We start from the raw sequence: 25,495 nt of genomic DNA, 5'->3' as shown, positions 1-25,495 counted from the left end.
TTCGATAAAGTGTGGTGGTTCTTCTCAAAAATGGGACCTCCAATCAGATCTGTACATTTGCATGTTTACACTGAGTTTGCATTCGACTGAAATTACATACAACTTGATTTCCCTGGCAACTTCAAGGTTTAACCACCCAACATGGCGGACAATACTGACGTCATAGTCACGTGAGTGCAAGCTCATTATTGTCCACCAAAGGGAAACCCACCATTGGCTTGTTGTTCCTGTCCAGCAGCAACATGCTCCCGAAACCCTGTAGTCTCAGCAGCCGTTTTTTCCATGACCGGATCTTCCTTCTGGAAGGTGTGGGCTTTCCACCTGAAACGGCAAAACAAATGCGTCATCAGTTAGAAAAAAATTGCTTACAAAATTGCGAATGTATAAGCTGAATGAATGTCGTAAAAATGGATGCTGTCGTCGATCATTAGATGTGCACATTATCATAACCACGTAACTGTAATTACAAAAATAATCAACATTTACATGACAACTTTCAGGTTTAACCATCCAACATGGCGAACAATGTGACGTCATAGTCACGTGAGTGCAAACTACACGTACTCAAATGCTTCCAGTTTGACATGTTGGTACCATATGATTATCTATCACAGTTCCAATTCTTTACTTCTTCTTGACAAGCTTGTGTAAACTTGGGAATTCGAATCTGATGTTTCTTTGACTTATCGGGTGAAATTCTGGACCGTGAGAAACGTGGGTTTTGGGCGCCATCCCTGCCCAAGGCGGGTATACCGTAACTCATGCAAAAAATTAAAGGATACCGAAAAGCGTCTTTGGTAGATAACAGGCCCAAAACTAATTACACAAGAGCTTTGGTGAATGTTTGGCTTCAGTTACGCTCTGGTGAAGAAAAGATATGAAGTCTCACATAGAAGACATACTTTTGTGCATCTTAAGTGGAAGATAGTATTACTAACAGCAGTACTAATATGTCAGGGGCACATATTTACTATTCACTGGTGTCACTTTCAACCTGGCAAACTTATCCTTACAATCTCTAATCAATTGTCTTTTCACCAAATGCTCGAAATTGGACCCATACATAATTACAAGAGCCATTTTCCAAGCTTGGGATCCTAACATCAGAAAGTAATGGACAGATGTGTCTTGATAATCCGGTAATCGACACACTGCTTCCCACGGCGATTCCTTCAAGGCAGAGATTAGGGAGGAGTCCTTTAAGGAATTGAGAAATCCTTTAAGAAGCGCCTATCTGCTGTTACATCTGCGTGGGCTGCCCAGCGTGAAAATGATTGGAACCAGGAATGTCCACTGTAAATTTTAACATTTTGTGGTCTTTTTTAAAGTTTGCGGGTTTTCACAAACATTGTCTTGCAATATTGTTTATACTTCCATTGCTTGAAGGCAAAGACATAAACTGCAAACTCTTAAATTTTCACCATAAAATTCAAGTGCCACAAACATAAAATGATCTACAGTATCTACCTAAGACTATAATCCTATTCAAACAAGGCGAAAGATGTTGTTACTGATACCATCGATGCTTCAAAATGTAAACAGTTTATACAAATTCTCGTTGGTAACTGTGCGTATACAAACATACAAGTCAACACGTGTACGTACTTTACTGTCAGAACAAACATATCACTACTGATAGTCTGATACAGGAGCGTTAATAGATGGTTTTGATATCATTTAATCCCTCTGCAGGAAAGTAGATCCGTCCCCTCGGGCGATACCGATATAAAGTACAGATGTTTTGGAGCACTTCTGCAACATGTTCAAACTGATGCCTGGTAGTGATAAGAGTAGAGCACATTCTTCATTCTGCTCATAAGTAGATAACCCTGGCATTTTTGTTTTACAGCGTGTTGTTACCTTAAAGTCATCCAAAGAGGCCTAGGGTTTTTAAAACCAGTCCCATATGCTACTGAATAGCTTATAACCCCAAAACCAAATCATCAACGGATAAAATAACAAAGACACAGATTGTGATAACTACAACAATATTTGTATTGTAAACATTGTTGAGTGGCCGTGCTCTGACATGGTACTCCTGTACCATAAGAATTTTGATCACCTAATGTTTCACAAGTACATGTAAAAGGACAAATTGATATTTCATGGATGGTACCCAAGTTCATTTAACGACGTGATCGCAGGTCGTCGTACGATTTTGAGGTGTGCGTACGACACCTGTACAACTACCTCAAGAATACCATCAGTTTGTGATCGTACAGCGGTTGTATGATAAATCCAACCAGGCTACCTTAACAAATCCAAGGGACATCAACACTACCTACATGGCCTAACACATGTACAAGTCACAGACGAATCCATTACTGTGTAATCCTCTTATCTTAAACTCATACATTAACAGGAAGGAAGTGACTTGTAACCAAATCAACTGTGCAGAATTCTTGTAGCCAGAAATAGAACAGAAGTTTCTCGCCCAAATAACGATTGGTCGCGGCTGCACATCCATCACTATGTACGCGTTACGTTGTTGCCTCGGGGAAAAGGATAAAGGGCAAGGTCTTGGAGAAAACTGGCAACTCGATCGTCAATCTTGATCTTTGTTAGAATACACTTAAAAGTTACGGTCGTTCTGGGAAGAAGGCACGCACAGAAGGAAATCGACATTTAAAACCTCGTACAGATACTTGTTCTTTCTCATATTTGTCTAAGTTGACAACTGTGCATATTGGCTTCAACCTTACTCGCCAAGCAGAGGTTGTGTTGATGATAGTTAGCTTTTTATATATGGCCATTTTTGTCGCTTATCCCGTCGGTGGCTGGCGACCTTCTCTGGATATATAATGGATACTGCCTGGCCAATTTGATACTGTCTTTTTGCCACCGATGCCGAAAGGGATCTGTTTGGAGATTATTCAACCTAACATTTTCTTAGCATGGTGGAACTAAGCGTGGCCACGTATACACGTACAAACTCGCTCGGTCGTGCTTTCTTCAAACAAATTCAATGCACAACAGTATGTTTTGCCAAGCCTAGAAAAACGCCATTTTTCTTCGCCTGTCATTGGCAGCTCCACTGATTACAATACCAGATCTACCAACCGGCACGGTGAGGAAAAATCCAAGAGTCTGGTCTCTAAGGACACGTGCTTTTTGACATTGACGTTTGAAACATGTAACCTACAGTCTGCCCTACTTGTAGGAACGTGACGTTCAAGTACAACAATTGGCTACAGTGTCCTATAGTTACTGTGGCGTTGGCGATTTGGCCGGCACAAATCCGTACTAAGCCGTGCTTTCTTGTGCGATCGTTTGAAATCGTGACAGAAATCTCTGTATGATTGTATCTAACGATGTTGACATTGGCAAGAGGGTTTCATTTTCACAAAATAAATACGGGGATCGTTGATTGACAAGACAAGGTTAAACCCGGGAATCTACACCAGTGGTGAGGGGGGGGGGATACAAGCTTAGTCACGTGGGACCGCATTTTGCTCACTGAAGCGCCCCCAGCGGCGTGCAGAAGAAAAGCAACAGAGAGACAAAACGGTTTTGTCATTAGCTTTGTACAAATACCCAAAGTTTTAAACCACCGATATGTTTGGTTCCTTTAAATTAAAGGTACAGAGTTCTGTGCAACTTCCTATTTCTCGACGCAGATCAAAGAAAACGCTTGACATTTGTACTAAACGGAGCGTCGTAAACCGCTGCCAGTGACACAGGTAACCTGATGACACGTGCACAATAACAAACACCCGTGCGCCCTCGTGGTGGTCACGAGTCCGTGATAAAGGCTTCCACAATCCACTCGAGTCATAAACCAATCACCACGCGCATTACACTGTCACGATTTACGGCGAAAGAATCACAGTGAGCATTCAAGGGGCCATCTTGTGGTAAAACTACACGCTTGTAAAGTCTGTCTGAATGTGAAAAGCAATCTAAACATCGACATATACAAGTGTAGTACATTTTATCCAATTGAAATCGCCAACATAATGAGCAGCGGGAGCATCCTAGCCATTTCAATGGGTAGATATTGTCAGTGTGGGTAAATATCACAGTCAGCCATCTTGGCAGAGCGGATGTTAACGTCGGTAGGGTGCAGACGAAAACGATACTGTATCACGCGAACTGAAGTCTCTCCAAGCTAACTCGAGACGTGAGAACATGTAGCACCATTAGAATTTAGATGGCCTTCACGTGTTAGCGATAGCACGATAGAACTTTCGCCAAAGATGTTTTTATTGGCACTGGTTATCTCTGAAGATTTGAATAAGTTACATTCATTTGTCACGATTGTGAATCCGATCTTCATAGCCAACCATAGCACAGCTTCATCAATATCTCCGAGATAAAAAGAAGAGGTACATCTTCAGCCAAGTCAGTGTAGTGCTTGGCTCGGACCTATTTCACTACACAATGTTACTGTCAACAGTGTGCAGTTCAGCGACACCGTACGGGTCCGGGTCCATTCCAAGACATATATACGACGTACATGTTGGTAAAATGTGGCACAAAACATAGAAATTCTCTGTACTACAGGTCTCACGATGTCACACAGTGTTATAACTATTCAGGAAGCAAAGAGAGTAGAGTCTTCAACCAAGGGCTTTCACTCAACCGAATGGGAGTACAAACTTCCAGGCACCTCTGACCCAGTTGCTGACGCGGCAACCGTAACGCGATTTAATCAGGCTACTGACGTTTAGTATCTGTATAATCACGTGTTCCGGGTAAATGGGTCATTCATACTGAAGTAGACCTTAGGTATCGCCGAAAAGATGCATTTTATTTTTGTGCCTGAGCATTTAAACTTTAAAAAATAACAACAAAGATCATAACAATGAAAAGTCAATAAAGGTGTATAGAACTCTGGATTGGAACTGCTGTTGTAATTGTGGAACAATGACCTAGTGCCATAATAAAGTTATCGCTTGAAACAATCAATTCATTATTATTGTAGACCGATCCCATAGCTCCGCCCACCTTAGTCAAAACGTATGAAATACAAATATATCATGACATGCAGCCACTCTCTCATTGGTCGAACCGCTCATTACCATGCTATCATTGATTGAACTATGAATTGTGATGAACAGCCCGGATTGGTCTATTCCCTTCCAAACTGCATTAATCAACATCCAGTGTACGTAGAACTAAGCTGAGGTTTCTGTAAATTAAAGCTGTCAGGTTTATGTAACAGATTACCGCATAAAATGATGTACAACATGTACCCAGTCTGGGGTAGGTAGGCCGGCGGCCAGGAAAACTAGACATCATCAATCTTTGTTAAAACATCCCGTAAAACCCGCTGGGAAATCATTAATTTTTTTCAGAAATATTCCAATAGTTGTGCATTTATCATAACAATAAACTGTGCTGATATATTGTCTTAGTAATGTATACAATGTATATCTGTTGGGCTGTACCGGTTTAAAGACTTGATGACAGTATCGCTGAAGCACCCCACACGCCCTCACTCCTAATGGAAGATGTAATCAAATCTAGACGGCGGCGAAAATACACATAGGAGCCAGATTGGATAGCCATTCTGTCTACAGTACAGCCACAGCAAGTACGTTTTGTGGGTGACATCCTCTGCGGACTTAAGTCTAATTCGCGAGAGGAAAAAAAGATGGGCAGAAATAATCGTGAACACAAGATGTCTACATGTTGGAAATAGTGACCGTAAACGTTGTACAAAGAATTGAAGTGATGAGCCAATGGTGTCATAGCCAACAATTGCTTTATTCTTGTATTCAACGAGTGCAGGGACAACATCAGTGTCACTCAAAGCATCCCTGGAAGACAGCGAAATTTACCCCCTTTTTTTCTTTCAAAATCAGACGAAAATCATCCATGGAATTTATTTGCTGTTGCCTAATCCACGGAATGAATGGCTGCCCGGTGCGCTTCTGTTACTTGTCTGGCGTCCAGAGGCTGATGAGATGAGACGAATTGTGAATTTTCCAACAAAACATATGGCGGTGTCACCATGCCAGCTCATGCGCGTGTGCCAATGGCTTTGTCCAAAAATACGGTTTGCCAAGTTTAAAAGCGGTCGAAGGGGCGTGTTTCACGTTTTGCGACATTTAAAGCATCGTGGTGGTTGACACAATTAGCACGGAGCATGTAGACACTGCAGGAAAGGTTGACTGCCAAGTGCAGCTATATAAAAGAGAAATGATGCCTCGGCATATGAGTCGTGACTACAAGACGGTACCATCTATCCACAGGGGTGTCAGGAAACACGGAACAACAAGTGAATACCCGTATGATGCATTATAACAATCCTTAGTAATAATCCTATATTGATGCTAAGCTATGGCCAACACGAATATTTTAGACTTGTGAGAGAAATCAAGGAGGCCATCGATACAATATCGGAGCACACCAAACTTTGCTCACAGAGACGGAGGGCGATATAGACTTCCTGGTACTTTTGACCAATTGCTTACGTCACGTGTCCGTACGATCCAGGTGATTGGCCACTTGAATTCTGAGGAAGACTGCAGTAGGACAGTCTAAAATTCGATACCCTTACGTTTTGGGTTGAGACAAAGTGTGAAACTCTGAAATAAGTCAAATTTATGTTTTAAGTATTACGGAATGGCCTTAGTTGCTGCCCTCTGTGGTCGCTACTTTAAATCAACAAAATGGGATTGTCACCGTTAATTGTTATGCTATTAACCAGCTACATGATTCTAAAGCGCCGCCTGTGTGTCTCAGCTGCCGTCGTAAGTCAATCCTCCATCGTTTTTGGCATAAGTAGGTTTGTTTTGAGATTGTACGCGCGCTGCCACCGTGGGGCTACGAAATGGGTCAGATCCAAATAAGCTAAATCATTTATCTCTGTGTCTGACTCCATTATAATCCTTAGGCAGACACAGCAACCGCAACAAAACCACATCTCCAGCTGTTCTATGGTAGCTGTAGGATACTGTACGTGTTTGATGGAGTCCTGTTGTAGAGTACATTCTCTGCGTACTCTACAATTAAATGCGAATGGCATAGGTAAAAAAAATACCCTTTGAAAGAAATTTACCATCAGGCACAGAAGGAACTAAGGTCTAAGGTAAGGTAAGGAAAGAAACTGATGTTGAATGTTCAGGCGCTTGTAATAACATTTGACCCCCCCTCCTCCCTTGGGGGCCCTTCCAGTCATTACCAAATCCATGGGTTTATCTCCTGGATCCTATTTTGTTAGTCCGTTACGATTAGCCAGACTGCCCTACTTCCGTCAGAAGCACTGCCACATGGTCGGTTGAAACAAAAACCTTGTCTGTAAGTTAAAACTGTAACCTCCTCTTTCTCTTTGACTTTGGGTTGTACCGCAGGTTACAGCTGCACCTGAAACGTTCCACCTGTAAGGTCTATAGCACCTGCTGGGGGCCCCGCCCTCACAAAAACTACCCCCCCCTCCATCGATCCCTTTACGCCCTGTGATGTACTTTATCTCTCGGCAGCGTTACTAGTCGCGGTTTATCGCCCTAATCCCTCTCACGTTGTGGTCCTGAGGGTGGGCAGGTGACCTGGTGTCGCCGTAATCATGCCGCGGGTCAGGAGGAGTGTCCTGGATGTGAGACCTTTGCTGTAACTCGTCTCCTGAACAAGGCAGGGTGGAACACCGTGCGGTGCGCTGGTTATGATTAAGGCCATGGCCTCGTGCCAGTTATATTCATCTTCAACACTGGTCTTGACCTAGTAGCCGCCGAGAGGAGCAGCCCTGCCGTATTATAGAGTCCACAGCGGTCCCGTGGTGTACCTTTCACCGACTTCAGGATGATTTAAGTACATGTACTTGCCCTTTGATAGCTTTTTTTTTCGCTGACCCCAACCCAAAATGTACTAGTATTTCAGGAGAGGTAATGTACACTGACACGTACGATCGAAGTTTCTGTGGCGTGATTTCTGAAGAGACTACTACTGATACTGATACTGAACCCACAGTATGGGCGTTCTCTCAGTCAGGAGCATCATGACAAACAACTGTCTGTTGGGCCGTAAGTCCCTCAGTGTGGGTGAGGAGGTGTCAGAGACAGTGAACATGCTTCCAGTAAAATAGAAGACCACCACAGAGGGTCGTTAAGACTGTAGACCGTTTTATCATACGTTTTATACCTTTTATCAACTATCAATGTCAGTTGCGGCGTGTGTCTGCGCGTTTCACACCAAAAAAAAAACAGTAAACCGGCAACCTAAAAATTATTTTCCTCTTTATAATAGTATAGAAAAGAGTTCGTACATTTCTCGGTCAATGCTCTACCTTCCAGTTGCTCCCCGATGTTTTGAATAGTGTTGATCAGACCCAGATCCCCGACAGCTCGGAACTAATTTGAACTTCTGTGACTGTTAACCGAAACCCTCTTGGTTATTGTCCCTGCCGACCTTGTGGGTTTTCACTCAGACACTTGGATATACCGAGGTAGTAAATCAGCCTTTATGGGGGTTAGAGAGAGGCGACTGCGGGACGGCACGGGGCACTGTTACCGATCAGGTATGTCCGGACTCTAACCAGCCGTACGGAAGACTAGGCAGATAGCGGAAAGAGTGGCCGGGGAAGAGTGCACGCTTTGCATCCCGACGTCGGGAGTTCACATCCCGCCTGGATCATACCAAAGGCCATTAAAAATGAAATATACTTTTTATCTATTTAGCACTCAGCACTTAGCTCTCAGCACTTAGCTCTCAGCACTTAGCTCTCAGCACTTATGAGAAAGCCTGAGTATCTACCACTACCACAGCTATATACTAGTATACTGTGGGGACAACTGTGTGGCCCAAGGACTATAGTAACGGAGATGGGCACTGTCCTATACAGCAAAAGGTGTGGGAAGGATTTTAACTAGACACAGTAACTTGCCATCCAGTTCGACCAGCTGCCACTTCTCTACGCTAACATTTTTCTTCCCTTTATCCTTTTACCCTATAGATATAGTCTGTATCTATGTCTCCCGTGGCTGTGCATTGAACTTTGTGTCCCTTTTCTTGAACGGTTTGCCATGTCGCCACCGTATTTTAGCCCCATACTCTACATTGAGACACATACCCCGTGGTACCACATGTTTCTTGCTATCTGTACCTGCATGTCAACGTGTGCTTTTTTCCCTGTTGAAACTATCTTGGCAACAATGTCACACATGTAAAATGTTAGCTACCAGTTACAGTTGTATGTGTCATGTCATACAACACCGAAGACACACAGCACTCTTTTTGTTATGTCAACTCATAAAAAAAGCTAAGTGACTAAACTTTGGATAAAGTGAATAGCAACATCGCGGTTAGGGGCGTAATCACACAATAGAACGTTGATAAACAATTAGACACACAGTTGCTAGCAGTTGCTACAGAAATACTGGCACACACTGCGACCGAAAAATCACGATTAGTCGTCCTTGAAGAAACCATATGGCCGACAGTGGTTGTCTTTTTCAAGTTCAGCCACCGAAACGACGGGAGCGCGCGAACTATTATAAATAGAGCACACTGTCGACGCCTGTCTGTCCCTCGGCCTATAATTCGCATTTTCCCCGCAAGGCCGTATTTTGTGCAGGGCGCCAAGTTTGTTTGGGGCAACCATGGCCTTGCTCTCTATTGTATCGCTAGGAAGTCTCTGTTTAAGTAAAAGCTTTCTTTTTCTCGGTACAGTGTACAGATGCATAGATTTCACGATGTATTTCCGAAAGAGTTCAAGGATGCTTAACGCTAGTGGCGAGGCTTTCTGTCCAGGCGCCACCTGCGCTCACAAGTGCACGGAGATCATGAATGACTGAGACCAAGGCCACGTAAACTCCATCAATCTTTGACAAATTACTGTCGACGACCCGAATCTTTGACGAGAACACTTGGCAGACGAGAAGAAATTCCTAGGGGGTGGTGCACACGATTTTCTTTGAAGCACCGTGAAAAAGTCAAGTTTGAAGGCACCTAAGGGGTTTACGGGTATGACTAAGCGGAGTTTTATGGTTTCCGGAGGGACTCGAGGCGACTTTGAACTTGGATTTCAGCGACTCTAGCCCATTAACCTACATTCGCGCTTCAGCGGCTTTTGAATTTAGACAAGTTAATTTAAGACCGTAATAGATTTTGATTTCCCGCCCACAAACCGTTACGAATGGGTGATACTGTGTGTGTCTCTCCCTCACTCTGTGTGTGTGCGTGCGTACGTGTGTGTGTGTGTGTGTGTGTGTGTGTGTGCATGCGTGCGTGCGTGCGTGTGTGTGTGTGTGTGTGTGTGTGCGTGCGCTTGCGTGTATGTATATGTGCGTTCTTTATCTGACATATATATATCTGTTCAAATAACATATGAATATAGATTTCCTTCAGTTTCGTCGTAATCTACCACCTTTAAATCTGCCAGCTTCATCCTCAGACGATTGCGGTGGAATTTATTGTGTCCAGACGCCTGCACTTCCCAGGTCGCCCCCTGCCACCCCCGTGACGCCGGCATCCCTTAGCCGCTGCCCCGTCCTGGCCCGAGTAAGTATCTGTCGCCATCGATTGCCGAGACCCTGTGGCACCCACCGCTCTCCGAATTTGCGAAGATTCCTTAGACGTAGGAGACCTCTGTTCGTCGACCGACTTCGACCTTGCGATGCACACCCCAACCCTTGTCGTTGGCCATGGCAAAGTGTGTATATCTCTAGCCTATATCTGTGTATCTCAAACAAAAACTTAAATTGCTAACTTACTCAGAACTCGTCAAAAGTGGCAAAAAGCCGACTCTATATATCTCTTGAAAATTTCTTTCTTTGAACATCATCTGTGTCCTTACAGATAAAACTCACATGTATATAGGGAAGCAATTCAAATTTACGAATACATCAAACCCACTCCTTGTAGCTTGTATGTTTGCTGTAAATTTCACTCACGCAGAGGTTGCCTCAAACGGTAACAGTTGGTTCTAGCCTTGGTCACAGAACTAGACTAAGTAAAGCAAGAAACTGCACGGTAACTACATGTACCTGACCGGAATGCACGATTCTTGAAATACATTATAGCTCCCGCATGGAACAAGCATACTAGTGACATTCAGTACCAGCCGTTGTCCATCAAGAACAAAGAGAACCTTACATACAGCAAGAGAATGGCTTTTCACGTTTAACGTTAGATGCCTAGGTATGACAGATGGTGTTGGTCGTCTTGCACGTTGCCTAGCAACAAACAGAGTTGTCTGATGATGATGACAACAGTCCATGTGATACCTGGTGTATGGTATGTCACGTTTTCCGTCCAGTGGGAGTGTGGGGGACGGTCTCATGCCTACACAACTCTCTTTACCTTAACCTCTATCTGCAGGATTCCGCCTGGCCCTAGCAACATGCACTTGAGCAGAGGTTTCTGATTGCACAAAGGTCGTTACCATGAACACTTTTGTCGGGATTCAGGAGGCCTTAACGATATATCAACTACTAGACCTCAAGGCTTGGTTCTTCAGAAACAATATCCTTCCCTTTTCGGTACATAGGGCGGTGTCCATCTCCGTTTCTATAGCCCTTGGGCCACCCAGTTGTCAAGCACTACGCTGCGGCGTGGGGCTACTTCACTGCTAGATAGAAACAAGATACGGTCTTCACAAAAATCTACGTATGGAGAGTATTTGCATGTGGTTTTGGTGGTTATTTGATAGAAATAAAGTTGTCTAAACGATGCATTTAGTAGAAGGGTGTTCCCTCCAAAGTGTGTTTGTATTTGTGTGTCTATGGCATAGGGAGTTTAGATAACAGACACCCAGCATATGTCTATCATCAGTACAGAGACACTGTACATGCATGTGTAACGTCAGATTTGATTCTCAGTATACACTGCCCTTGCTTTGGGACCCCTGTAAATTCCAGAGACGACCCAAAAGTCAGACTGTGCACATCCTCACTCACCCTTTTGCTTCAGAGTTCAGACCACATTGACTAGTAAAAATAGAAGCAACGCTAGCGGTATCATCAGGAAGTTTCCCGCGTCGTGGCAAACGGAAGATCGCCCCTTGCCTAATGTGATACAGACGAAGAGGCCCTTCTCTGGCCTTTTGATCCGAATGGTAATGGAGGTCAAGGCCTTTGTAACAAGGGTCGCTGCTAAGGTTGCTCTCTGAGACACCACGGGGTACGAGAATGGACAGAAGGGCGTTGGTATAAGATAAATCTTGCCTTGTTGGACTGTTCTGTACCAATGTTTGTGCCCGACCCTGACGTTCTAGGTCAGCGGAGTGTCGGGACCTCGGCGATTATTGCCGTAACGCTACAACTCACACGCCGATGCCATGTGGCCGGGGTCTGCAGCGAGAGTTCGGAATCAAAGTTGCGTGGAAATTCGTCCAATATTTAAGGTTTTGGAAGAGAAGAGCCCGAGACTAGAGTTTCTAAATCAATAACTTTAAGCTTGCTGTCTGTTTGGAAATGCCGTAATGTCATCCACGACGGTAACAAATAGATTAGGAAAGGAGCAGGCTAGGATATTGTCATGGGTGGAAACGAGTTTTGTATATTCTAAAAATAGCAGCCTTCCAGGCGTATTAATTACGGTGACGGCAATGGTGCTAATGCCATTCGCCTTGGACGTTTATTTAGTTTTGCTTGACTTTTATGGAGTTCACTTGTAATGTTTGTTTCTGTTTGCTATGGATAAATGAATTGGAATTTTCAACTTTTTGCCGTGACCCTATGTCACTAGCCTCCTCAACAGGCTTCTTGGTTGGGCTCAGTCAGAAAACATATGATAAACTGAAAAGAAGCCCACCAAGAAGCCTTTTGAGGAGCCTATAGAAGACCATGGATGATAAATGAAACGGTGCCAATGTGGAAACAGTTGGGCGGGAATGGTGGGATACCCGAGAACAAGAATGCCCCAGATTCCTCGTCAGGTATCTGTTGTGGCGAGGGTTAAACAAACAGTTCTGCGTTACGCCCAATTAGTCCAATTGGTTAATAGTGTATAACAGGGAACACGTTAGACTGGACCAAAACACTGCAGAAACATGAGTTACAAATTACGCCTTGTTTCCGCCAGACGCTAGCTGTGCAATCACGCCAGGAGATAATTTGCGGGGCTTCAAATTACGACCCTCTAAAATGTCTGGACCAGGAGTAGAAAGGACGAACCGACGGAAGTCGGAAATAAGAAAGAAGTTGAGGGGAATTTTTCCAAATGAAATTGGAACCACAGTCGAGTCTTGTAGTGTTTGGCAACGATATTTATGTGCTAAAAGTGTACATAAGTACCTCATCCCTACCTCCTCTGATAATAAGACTGGACAAGATTTCCTTACTTCCAAATTTCTTACATGTCGGTCAGTTGGAACAACAGAGAAGATGTATATATTAAGTGGCTGGACAGTGTAATTTGTCTTAAAACGGCAGTGGTTAGTTATCATTGAGACAGTGAATGAGCGATGTTTGGGTCTTGGTGACTTTCCGTGACCTACAAAGTAAACATGGACATCTAAGTCTATGTCAACAAAAATAAACAAGAAGAGTAGGAAAATTAATCAGTAACTTTCCTTCATACCTTTTTTGGGTTGTTTTCATCGTGTAGGTAAGTTGCCAATCACATATTTTATTTTTTCTGTCTAATGTTCCTGCTTCAAGTTGTTTTGTCGCATCATCCATCCATTTTTGTATGATTTTTTCGGACGATTTTCGGCGAGGGGGTGTTGGACAGAACACGGTCTACACACGAACTGATCTACAACCACCTTTTTTATCACAAACAACCGCATTTCGTAAGAAACATCCACGCCGGTCCAATAATTTCCACAATAAGCTGTCATAAACTTATCGCACGACAAATGTGACAGGAGCCGTCGGGCTCACAATTTTGGCGGGAAATTCAAACGCGATTTTGGCGCGTCGCCTGCGAGCGCAGCGAAACGTCAATATCGGCCTCGAAGAGTTGAATTAAAAGTCACCCACGTCAAGCTGTGTGAACTGCTCTTGCCAAGTGTTAAGCTATAGAAACACAGGAAAGCACGGAACACTCACCGTAAAATGACAAGCCTCTGAAAGAAAAGCCCTCAGACGTCAGACGACACTTGTACACCTCACCGGAGCCGCCAAATTTGGTCGCCTGGGGACGAGAGTCCGGTGCTCCCACCAGGATCCTGGGCTCGTGCAAGACAAATGTTAGCAATTAGAGAGACGAATGAGATTGTGGAATGTGGATAACAGGACAAGACATTCCCTCAAAAGGGAGACATAAACAAAACTGAGAAGTTTACGTCGGCGAAGGCATCTGCCAATTCTACACAAAGGACGATGTGTTCTCGGACCAGATTGTCGTTTGCTGTTTTGACTTATCGTGGCATAAACGAAGACAATTTCACAGACAAGGATGAAGCTAACTTACAAATTCGTCGAACTAGTGCAGAAGCTATCTATGATAATCTATTCACAAAAACACGCCATAGATCATAATGATGGATAGACAGCTGTCCATTATAACAGATGACCAGCACCATCTCTAATGAACAGTTTTGATGACAGTAAACAGACCACGCTATTTTGTGACTGCGGGCTAATGTTTTGAACGGCTAATGAAATTTCCCCTCATTTGTGAAAGAAATAAATCATAGAATGGGAGTCGATAAATTAGTAGAACGTCTGAGTGAGACATTTCAATTTCGTCGACGCCCCTAATTATAAACGAAATGTTGCTGAAAATTCATAAATCAAATCTAGATGATGCAACTAAGCAGCAAAGGGCAGAAATATTGACTCTAGCCTCAGACCCCTTAACCGCTGTACTGTTAATGTCATTAATAACGTCTACATCTGATGAGGCATCTGTAAATATGTCATGTGTCATGTGTGTCTTGAAGGACCACAGGAAGAATAGCTACATTTGTTGTAAGCTAAATGTGGATCCCAATAAAGTCAAGTCAAGTCAAGTGTACGTAGAAAGTCAAAAAAGGTCAGAAATATGTCAAACATCCCTGGGAAAGGCCTTCTGTTTGCTACACCACAGTAGCAGACAAGTCCAGAGGCGTTTTGAACCTCCTCAACGATTTACCCGAACTGTCAGATTTGTTGGGGAGAATTCCGAGGACTGTTTGGCACACACAAACGGTTCAACTGTCGTCAGATATTTCCCGCGGGAAAAATAACGTTCATGTGGCGAGATCTAATCTACGAGCAGATGTAAGGATTAGCATAAGTGTTTTATCTGTGGTTGCAACATTTCAATTTTTATAGTACACGTTATGGTGACTTCTAGGTGCCAAGTAGATGTAGAAGTCAGTAGTGACTACTAGCAACACGTACTAAATGTTGCAAAACACGCGTAAAACACTGCGACTAAGCTGGATCTTATATCTGCTTGAAGATTAGCGCTCTGTTCAGTGGTGCCTCTTTTCCCTGGCAACAGTACACCGCCTCCCCTATATCTCTTCAGAGCAATTTTCAACTGTGAAACAAGATACAGTATCGCATGGATACAAATTTATAAACATTGATGGCACTTAAGGTTACTTAACTGCAGATATCTATAAAGCACTTTAGCTTGTAGTGGTTATTTACGCCTTTTATGCCTTAATCGTTTTGACAAGTACACAAGCAACGCTAGATATACGGGATTCAAAGTAAGGCATTGTTTTTTGTGTCCATTTCTTCGAACCCCTATTTTCAAAACCTTAAGACGGACGTAAAGTCATATGTCACTTCTGTTTTGGGATAAACTGAGAAAACAAAGACATGGTTCTTACCCCTAATTCCCCTCCAGGCTTTTTGTACGAAAAGAATGTACCTACCCCCACTCCTGAAACTCTCACGGGATTATGGACTGTTTCTCATTCTTGCCTCCTACTGTTTCACAGTTTATGATTTCAATGCAAGCAAGTCATCAATCATGACAAAATGGCAATAATGATCTCAACTTTGACGCCTCAAAGTAGCAATTTTTCTTCTTCACTTTGCCGTTGACATAGTTTAGGAGAGGGGCTATCTTGCAAATCAATACCCACCCTCTAGAGAGATAAGAGAAATGTTTGACTCCTATCCAAACCCACAATCCGTACAAGGTTTGGACCCTCTGGCATTTTCTTGCGGTTTGGGCAGCGCTCCAACCGATCATAGCCTCAGCTATCTCTTTTTAGACAATGACTCTGTCAGTGCGTATTCGTCACCACTTCGTAAAGGGCGAGCCTGTTAGAGAGAAGGGCATGCGGGCTCGCATTGTGGCCGGTGAACTTCGCGGTTGCGGCCGCTTTAATTAAGAGAAACCCGATGCTTCCGTGACACGGACGCAACTACCTTTTGTGCCTTTCTGACGGGACGGTTGACATGTGAGTGTGTCACCTCTCCAACGTTTTGTAATCAAACCCCTCTCACGTATCCGTCCTCATGCTACATTAAGCCACGGAAAAGGTACAAAAGAGGGACAATGGCACAGAAAAAATGTCCCCCACCCTTCCTCCTTAATTAAGTCACAAGAGGATCTTCTCACGATATATGGATACAACTTAAGAACTGTACGCAGAAGTATAAACATAGTCGCAGTGCTGTTAACCAGCAGGCCGGAGATTGGAACTCCTGTCTCCTACTATTTCTGTTTGGTCTATATAACTGCTCTGTTGGCAAAGTACCAACGTGTCATGCTGCGAGTTAACCCCCGCTTGTCGACCTACCAGGTGCCGTTGTCTGTCTCCCTGCCTCCTCGGTACTTCAGCAAGGACGCCCCGAAGGAACTCCCATTCGGCCCGCTGAAAACCACGGCGTCCCTGGCGTCGAAGTGAGTCTCCGCCGAACCGGCTGTCACGGCGAGGGAAAAGAAAACAAAGGAGAAGAAGAGCAGCGATGCGCGGGTTGGTGCTTCCTCCATGGTTCTGTAAACTCCTCACATGACGGGGATAAAAGTTGGCGGGATACAACACAGCAGAGATAGACCCGCGCGCGCCTGGCACAGACTTCGGTGTAAGAACCTCAGATGCTCGCTCCGTTCGGCGGAGGCTGGTCACGTGACTCCGTGACGTCACTTTTGGACGACAGAAACCACTCCGTGACTGAAGGCGGTGCGAACGGTTCCGACTGTTGAACATTAATCATGGCGGATAAAACAGTAGCCGTTTGAAGGGGTCCTCTGATTATTCCATCGACTGGAAGGGGGCAAACGCACTCTATAGGGCAGAGAATTTTACTGTGAGCAGTCTTTGTCCAAGTCTTTGTAAGGTCTTAGAAGTACCAGACAGTGTAAGTGTGCAGCCCAAATATTTCGTGCCCGGTTGGATGTTGCTTCGCAGACTGACCTGAACGTTGAACGTTAACGGGCTCTCGTTTTCAGAGAATTCCAATTTATCGGCTTGGAGAGGAGACTAAGTCAGGATTAAACTGAAAAGGGCCTGACACATATGTCTGGGGGTACAAAGCAAGAGTTGAGGGTGATGAATTGTTCCCTTAGAACTAAATTTCTATCGCCTTTGTGTAGAGTTTATAACGTTATCAGTTTCACCTGAAATCTCAACCTAACTAAAATTTATTTTGACACGTTTGAAAGAAAGATGGGAAGAAACCAGGAAATGTTTTTGCGGACAAAGACACCCCAACGCTAGACCCATCAAAAACGGACCATTCAGACGATATGTTTCCTCCCAATATGTGCTAATAAATTACCTATATTTATCACCGAACAATGTTCCAATGCGAGACACTCCTAAACGGGGTCATGTTGTCAGACCTGGCGCCCTCACACAGTTTTATGGCTCAGCTCCATAATGTGGTCATGACCTTTCACCTCTTCAAAATTACACCGGGCGCGACCTTTTCAACGTCAATCGTCTGGTGTCGTGTCAGTCAAGGTTTGGCTTGTCTCCGATAGGCACCAGTCAACGTGATCACATTAACTCTGACAAATTAGAACGTTAAAACGTACACCATATGTCGATATGAAACGAGAGCAGACCATACATATCAAAACTCAAAGCATGCTGCTCGCCCCTCCCCCTTCTTTCCAAAAGTAGAAATATATGTCAGATATCTAATGACCACTGGCGCGGAATTGTACGGTTCACTAACCTACTTCCAGACAACGTATACGTTACGATACATATTCTGTTTTAGTGGACAACATTTACGGTGTAGAATTATTCGGAAAAACAAAGCGTTGCCGTTCTCCTAAATTTGAACTATTAAGGCGTTTTCACAACCACCCCATACAAACCCTCTTAAAAGACAGGAGTAATGCCAAGGAAGACAGTACAACTATCCCGTCAAGGTGACCCGGAGAGATAACTTGGCTCTCCTGTAGCATTCTTGCTTGCAAACGATCTGTACGTTTGTTGACAACAGTTCGAGGTTATTTCAGTTTAGGCCATTGCCACTGGCATGGTTCAGATGCAACGTTTACTCAAATTCAGCCATATTTAGCTTATAACATGAATCATTACCTCCTTGTACGGAGGTTGTGTTTTCCATGTCTTTGCTTCTTTGTGTTGTGCGTCTGAGATTATTTGAATACGGAAGAGTCACAGGAATTAAGGGAAAATGGTGTAAATGCAGACTGACAGACATGGCGAATTGAAAGTCAAACGCCCCGTTCACATCAAAACGCTCTAAGCGATTTCGATCCAGATTCCACCGAAGCCGGATTCAAGTGGCCCGATCTGAACGCTCCAAATCGCATTGAAAGCGCCTCGATCCCAAACCACCTCGGGAGGTAGTTTCGAACCGGTTTAACCGAGATCTTCGTCGTACAATCCTGTCGACGTTTGTAAGCTTATCCACATATTAGAGATTTGTCCGTCGTGTTTTTCGTCAAGGACATTTGATAGCTTAAATCCTTGTCTGGTGTTGACATATTCAGTACAACTACATTTTTCTGAGAAATTTAAGCTGAAAAGTACACGGGTATGGGAACGACATCTGCTCTCCAGACATGACGTCACCTCGCGTTGTTGCCGTTGAACCAGGACGAGGCTACAGTCGCATCCATGACAAATGTTCCAACCGCCACTTTGACAGTTAAGTCCCTGTAGTCAAAGCTGGAGAGAAGGCTTTTCAAGTTAAGTTTATTGAAATTTTACGGTTGCCTAATGTAAGACCAGCGTACTCGCGATGATGCGGTGTTCGGATTGCCTCAAGCACGTGACCTCACACAAGTGTGACGTGTGAAGGTCAAAGGTGGTTGGAAGTCGGTATCGCCCCCCGTCCAAGTTCACTAATGTGGTGAGGGGTGGTATAAACAGCTTCTCTTAATTCCCTTTATGAAATAATCTTGTTCTGTATCTTTGCTTTCCGTGAGACGTGGAATTTCACTGGAAGGGCCTGCCTGCAGTAGGTTCTAATTCCAAGATGATGACATTTTAGCAGCTCGCGAGAGTATTTCCAATCATCTAGTAGGTGGGCATGTGATTTTGCCGTTAAAAAACGGAATGTACTAGTTCAACGTACGCGCGCATGATTCATGGTGCTAGCACTCAATAATTGGTATAGACCTAACAACGTACCGACACTATAGTAGATGATACAGTTCCTTTAACAGATATACCAATTATAAGATCCGCCACGATCTATACACTATTCATGGCGACTGATGCAATATTGAGCAGATTGCACCATGAAGTATTGATTTCACATAGAGGCAGTCATTCAGCTTCACAGTTTAGACTATTGCTGATGAGTATTGGCCGTTATAGTGGCACCGTGGGGTGACTGCTCGGGGGTGTATATATGATATTGCAATACATTATTAGGATTGGCTGATCATGAGCGCTATCCAATTTTAGTTTTGGTATATGTAGTATACATCTCTAGGGGTGTTGAATTCGAAGTTAGAGGTTGGATATTTGGGCATGAAGGTTGGAACCCCCGCACGGGCATGGTGTAAAGGTGTTGCATTCGTAAAGCCGGCTGCGCCCCGTGTATGCGGGACGTGTCGGAGCTTCAGGCGTCAACCCTCTGCACAAAAATTAGACCAGCACACTTCCACGTATTGAGAAGAATATGGTTGACTAGGTTATTCAGTTTGACTGAAACGTGAGACGTAGCGAAACCGCATTGCACCACAACTAGCTAGACAAAAAATCATGGCCTGAGGATGACTGCTATACTTGAGGGTTACTAGCAACACAGATCACCAACAGCAGAAGGCGCTCGTTCAACACAAGACGTCTATCATCTCGGACATAGTCTGCTTATTTTCGTAGTCTTTCCTTCCACAGGTTCTGAGATGAAACAGGAGGTACAGTCGCAAGAGGACGAGCCTGTATTTGGAGACATTCGTGTCAGGCTGTCTCTGTGTTATTAATGGTGGCTGCAACTTGAGCGACGTTTTGTGAAGCGTAATGTTTGACAGTCTGTCGCTCAGAAATGAAAATAAAAAATCACAGTCAAGGATATAGTTCATTGATGTCAGATGCGATATGGGAACTTTCTCTTATTTTTGAAGCGCCCACCAAGCCGTACTTTGGGTTGCGCATGCTTTGCCTGTTTAAAAAAAACAGAAACTCTGCTGCAGTACCAGGGAGGGTCACTAGGGGAGCAAATCTAACTATATAGTGAAAAAAGAAAACACCGTTACAAACGCTACCAAAAACATGACCTTCTTGGTGAAGTTGTTCTTGGGAAAAATTAAAAGCTTGACACCCTCATTTCAACCAAGTAAAACCAACTAACAACTAGAAAGGCCGACATTTGCTTGAGAGCAAATGCAGCAGATGGCTTCACCACATCCCCCATACCGAAAATGGATCTATCCTACGATGGCTGCCAATAGTCTACACCCCCATGCAGCAATGGAACCTTCCAATGCCGGAAATAGCCAAAAAGCCCTATTTTACATAACTTTAAAGTGGTGTATGTCAAAATCGTGAATGACATTCTTTGGACATGTGTCCAAGGTATCCCCATACCAAATTTCAGGTCATTCGGATTTAATATTAGGGCACAGGAGCCAAAAATGTACATTTTTGGTCCGAAAATAGCAAAAAAGCCCTATTTTACATAATTTTAAAGTGGTATATGTCAAAATCGTGAATGTCATTCTTTGGACATGTGTCCAAGGTATCCCCATACCGAATTTCAGGTCATTCAGATTTAATATTAGGGCACAGGAGCCAAAAATGTACATTTTTGGTCCGAAAATAGCCAAAAAGCCTTATTTTTCCCAATTATAAAGTGGTGTATGTCAAAAGCTTGAATGACTTTTTGTAGACATATGTCCAAGGTATCCCCATACCAAATTTAAGGTCATTTGGTTTTAGTACCTGGGAACCAGATCTCAAAATGTATATTTTTTGCCTGAAAATGGCCAAAAAACCCAAATAAAACAATTTTTCAAAAAAATGAAAAAAACGCGTCAGGGTATTTGCCCACTCTACCTTCATGCCAAATTTCGTGTTATTTGGCCTGAAAATGGCAGAGATGAATCCATTTAAAGAAATGGCAGGAGGAGAAGGAGAAGGAGAAGAAACATGAGGGAACACAATATGTCTTCACCACTTTGTGGTGAAGCCATAACAACATGAGTGCTGCTGAATTAAGTGAAAAGGTTTATGTCCCTAAAATATGGCAGGGGAAAGGACATGTGTACATGCCATTTTAAAACTGGAAAATTCAAGCTTCTAAATTTTCTTATTCTCTTTGCGAAATCTGAACCAAGATGCTAACATGTGGAAGTCATGGGTGTGACGTGTGGATGCGGTCTCGCGACGGGGTCACGGTCAAAGGTCAGAGAGGTCACGACCTGATATATTGATATGTCAACTATTCCTGCTATGGTGATTTATCTATCTGAGATGTCATACACGTACCCTTCAAACTTACATGTGAACTTTCGACCTTTTTCTGTGGAATTTTGTTTTCATAGTTTTTTGTTTCTTCTCGTTGGAATACTCTTTCCTCGAAAATAAACACGAAGAAATGGACGGAATCTATCAACTAGAAACATACACGGTGTCAATCTAACGTTATAACGTTTAAACACAATTATAAGTCGTGAAATACTTTTTGGGTCAGGGGAATGTTTTCTTGAACTACCCTCGTAGCCACAGGATGACTAATTTGGTCGCCGGTGTAACAGTCCATATTCTACCCTTGCACTGAGTACACCCGGGTCTACGATGTTACAGCTATACCTCGGACTGTTACACCCGAATTAATATTTCAACCATAAGTCCCGGATGTAACAGGTTTTCCAATTTCTGACAATCGATTAGAGCATGCTGGGAGATTAACAGCCTTAGTTTTAGCCTCTGCACGCCCTGGTGTTTTCTGTATGTCGACCTACTTTCATTAAGGACTTTGAACGACGCTGGCACATGTTGGCTTCCACCGCTTCCAAAATATTATCACAAGTAATCAAAGGGTGAGCGTGCTTAAGGTCACGGTCAGGCTGCTATTACGGCAGCAGATGTCGATAACCATGTAATGTGTGAGCCGAGGCGGGCTATAATTTCCCCGTGAGCAATTCATTATCAACGACGTCGACGTCCAATAATGTCGGGGGCTAAATAGATTCTTTGCGGTTTCAGTGGATCGTTCAGTTGGTAGGATGTTTCACGCAGAGAAAATGCATTTTGTGGAGACTGTGAAAAGCTGAGATATCTTGTCTTTGAGGACTGTTGTACTTCGGGGATTATATTTGTATCTTACGAAATATACTTAAAGATCATATCAAGTTGTATTCTAGAGTCACTATGTGCGGAAATCGTACAGCTTTGAATAATTAAACATGCGTTCAAAGGGATCCGACAGGTATCGGCGGCAGGTATCGACTTCCCAGCACCTTTGACCTTCTACTGACGTCACACATCCCGAAGATCAATGCGCGTCAGGAAAGATGAATATTCCGGTCAAAAGTTTGGTGAGTCAGTCCTTTGTGTTGAACTGAAGTTAAAAACTCTACCAACACAGACGAACTGTCCTTTTAATTGCTAATTTTTCTTATTGGACACAGTTCAGTTGCATATGAAAATGATTCCCTAGAAAAACGTTGTCCAGAACTGATAAAATACCTAAAGGAAACAAGTAAAATGTTTCCAAACAGTCCCAAAATCTCATCCACCAATGTGACCATAGCAGTGATTTCACGTCGTGAAGTAGTCTGGATGGCCATGTTCTTAATTTCCCCTGACAAGGATTGAAACTTGAAACCGCAACGTCGTTAGATCGGTGAGGGAATCCTTCAGAACCTGAATGTAATTTTGTGGCGTGAAATTTATCAGTAGTCCATACTAAACGGCCATGCGGTCATGAAGCCCAATGGGGTGCTTGGTATTTTACCGATATAGCGTGAGATGGTTTGACGGTGTGCAATCTAGCGGTTGTATCAGGAGCATGGCCTTGACTTTGGGTCAAGCCCCTACCCGGCGCCCCCAGGACCCCTCCCGACAGTCTGTCTCGTAACTGTGGTCAGTAGTTACTAGTAGTTATCTGTTCACTTTATACTGATTGGAACGGTAGGTATACCGGCAAGTGAAGCTATTCCGTATCTAAGCCTAGGTATGAAACTCACCCATCTAATCCGCCGAATTTTCATCATTGGCATGCAGATGATTAAAAGATAACCACAATTGATATTAATGAAGTAGGAGCTATCATTAGAGGGAAATATGTATTCCCATTAATCATAATTACATCATTCAATCTAAGAGTCCCTGATACAAAAATGTTTATGTGTCAATGTGATGTGATTGTCTTGGCATGTATATATGACCATATGAATGATGTAAATTCAAACACCCCTGCCGGACCACACAATGTTCTTCTACTCGTTATATCAGTATGGTTTGGGATTCCGAAATTTAACAAGCCTACACCAACGTTTCTGTCCCCGACAACTGTTTGAAATGCAAGACAAGTACATCGTTTCGCAAACAAACTTGCACGTTCAGTGGTATATAAATGTGCTCGGCACTTTTTGTGTCCATACGCGCCCCTCCCCATTTTTCTGTCGAAAAAAACAATCAAATCTTCCCATTCATAACTTCTTGAACACACCAAACAGCTTTGTTATTATATCAAATACTCTAGTATACGATCTTACCCCCAAGCTATCGAAAACCATTTCAAAACGAAAGTACTTTCAAGGTAAATGACATAAACAAACCTGCCTGGCGTTCTGGATATGCAATGCCGCCTGGCGAGAATAAGCCCTACTGCAAGTAACTATCGATCACATGATGGTGATGGTTAGCATAATAAATTCATATATATTTACACTAGGTTTTGTGTTTTTCTCTCACAAGCCTTATGAGTCATTAATGTAAAATCCTAATTTAACATAAAATCAGTTGCAAATGGGTAACGCGCAGCAAACGAAAAATATACACCAACTACAATTCCGAGATCTCATACCTCCATGAAATACTAGTATGATCTTGATATGTAAATGTAAATTTCTTCTTTAATTGTGCAAATGACCTCTGCATTAACATGATATATGCATCGTGATGTATGTTAACTTTTGATTAACTTCCAGATGTCCCAAGTATGACATTCTCATCATTCACCATTACGAAATCAAGTTGCGCTGCAGTACCAAGGGAAGCCACTAGGGGGACCAAAATCTAATCATTTCCAGTTTTCGTCACACCCTACCAACACACCAAGAATAAAACCAATCCATCCGGGCGTTCTTGAGTTATCTTGTTGACCAAAGACGGACAGATAAACACAACTGAAACTAGAAAGGCCGACATTTGCTTGAGAGCAAATGCAGCAGATGGCTTCACCACATCCCCCATACCGAAAATGGATCTATCCTACGATGGCTGCCAATAGTCTACACCCCCATGCAGCAATGGAACCTTCCAATGCCGGAAATAGCCAAAAAGCCCTATTTTACATAACTTTAAAGTGGTGTATGTCAAAATCGTGAATGACATTCTTTGGACATGTGTCCAAGGTATCCCCATACCAAATTTTCAGGTCATTCGGATTTAATATTAGGGCACAGGAGCCAAAAATGTACATTTTTGGTCCGAAAATAGCAAAAAAGCCCTATTTTACACAATTTTAAAGTGGTATATGTCAAAATCGTGAATGTCATTCTTTGGACATGTGTCCAAGGTATCCCCATACCGAATTTCAGGTCATTCAGATTTAATATTAGGGCACAGGAGCCAAAAATGTACATTTTTGGTCCGAAAATAGCCAAAAAGCCTTATTTTTCCCAATTATAAAGTGGTGTATGTCAAAAGCTTGAATGAATTTTTGTAGACATATGTCCAAGGTATCCCCATACCAAATTTAAGGTCATTTGGTTTTAGTACCTGGGAACCAGATCTCAAAATGTATATTTTTTGCCTGAAAATGGCCAAAAAAACCAAATAAAACAATTTTTCAAAAAAATGAAAAAAACGCGTCAGGGTATTTGCCCACTCTACCTTCATGCCAAATTTCGTGTTATTTGGCCTGAAAATGGCAGAGATGAATCCATTTAAAGAAATGGCAGGAGGAGAAGGAGAAGGAGAAGAAACATGAGGGAACACAATATGTCTTCACCACTTTGTGGTGAAGCCATAAATATAACCTCCATGACACATTTCATGGAGGTAATGACTTGGGTAAAATAGAAATTTACTCCCATCCTCAATCATCATGTCCAAAATGGA

The 25,495-nt window shown here is 43.1% G+C and overlaps 1 protein-coding gene across 3 annotated transcripts in view; it reads right to left on the bottom strand.

Moving 5' to 3' along the window:
• LOC109481106 overlaps positions 1 to 16,848 on the bottom strand; it is a 55,155-nt gene extending 38,307 nt beyond the window's left edge. For 2 of the 3 annotated variants that reach the window (XM_019783582.1, XM_019783585.1), the window contains exons 1-3: positions 16,574 to 16,848; positions 13,935 to 14,053; positions 212 to 321 (exon numbers count right to left, since the gene is read on the bottom strand). In XM_019783582.1, the coding sequence (XP_019639141.1) occupies positions 212 to 321; positions 13,935 to 14,053; positions 16,574 to 16,767 (423 nt within the window). In that variant the 5' untranslated portion in view covers positions 16,768 to 16,848. The remainder of the gene's footprint in view (positions 1 to 211; positions 322 to 13,934; positions 14,054 to 16,573) is intronic. The other variant, XM_019783584.1, reaches the window with a different exon arrangement.
• Between the last annotated feature and the right edge of the window lie 8,647 nt (positions 16,849 to 25,495).

The sequence above is a fragment of the Branchiostoma belcheri genome, unplaced genomic scaffold (assembly GCF_001625305.1).
Source record: "Branchiostoma belcheri isolate BF01 breed outbred unplaced genomic scaffold, Haploidv18h27 scaffold54, whole genome shotgun sequence".
NCBI lineage: Eukaryota > Metazoa > Chordata > Leptocardii > Amphioxiformes > Branchiostomatidae > Branchiostoma > Branchiostoma belcheri.
This window is presented reverse-complemented; position numbering and strand designations above follow the sequence as displayed.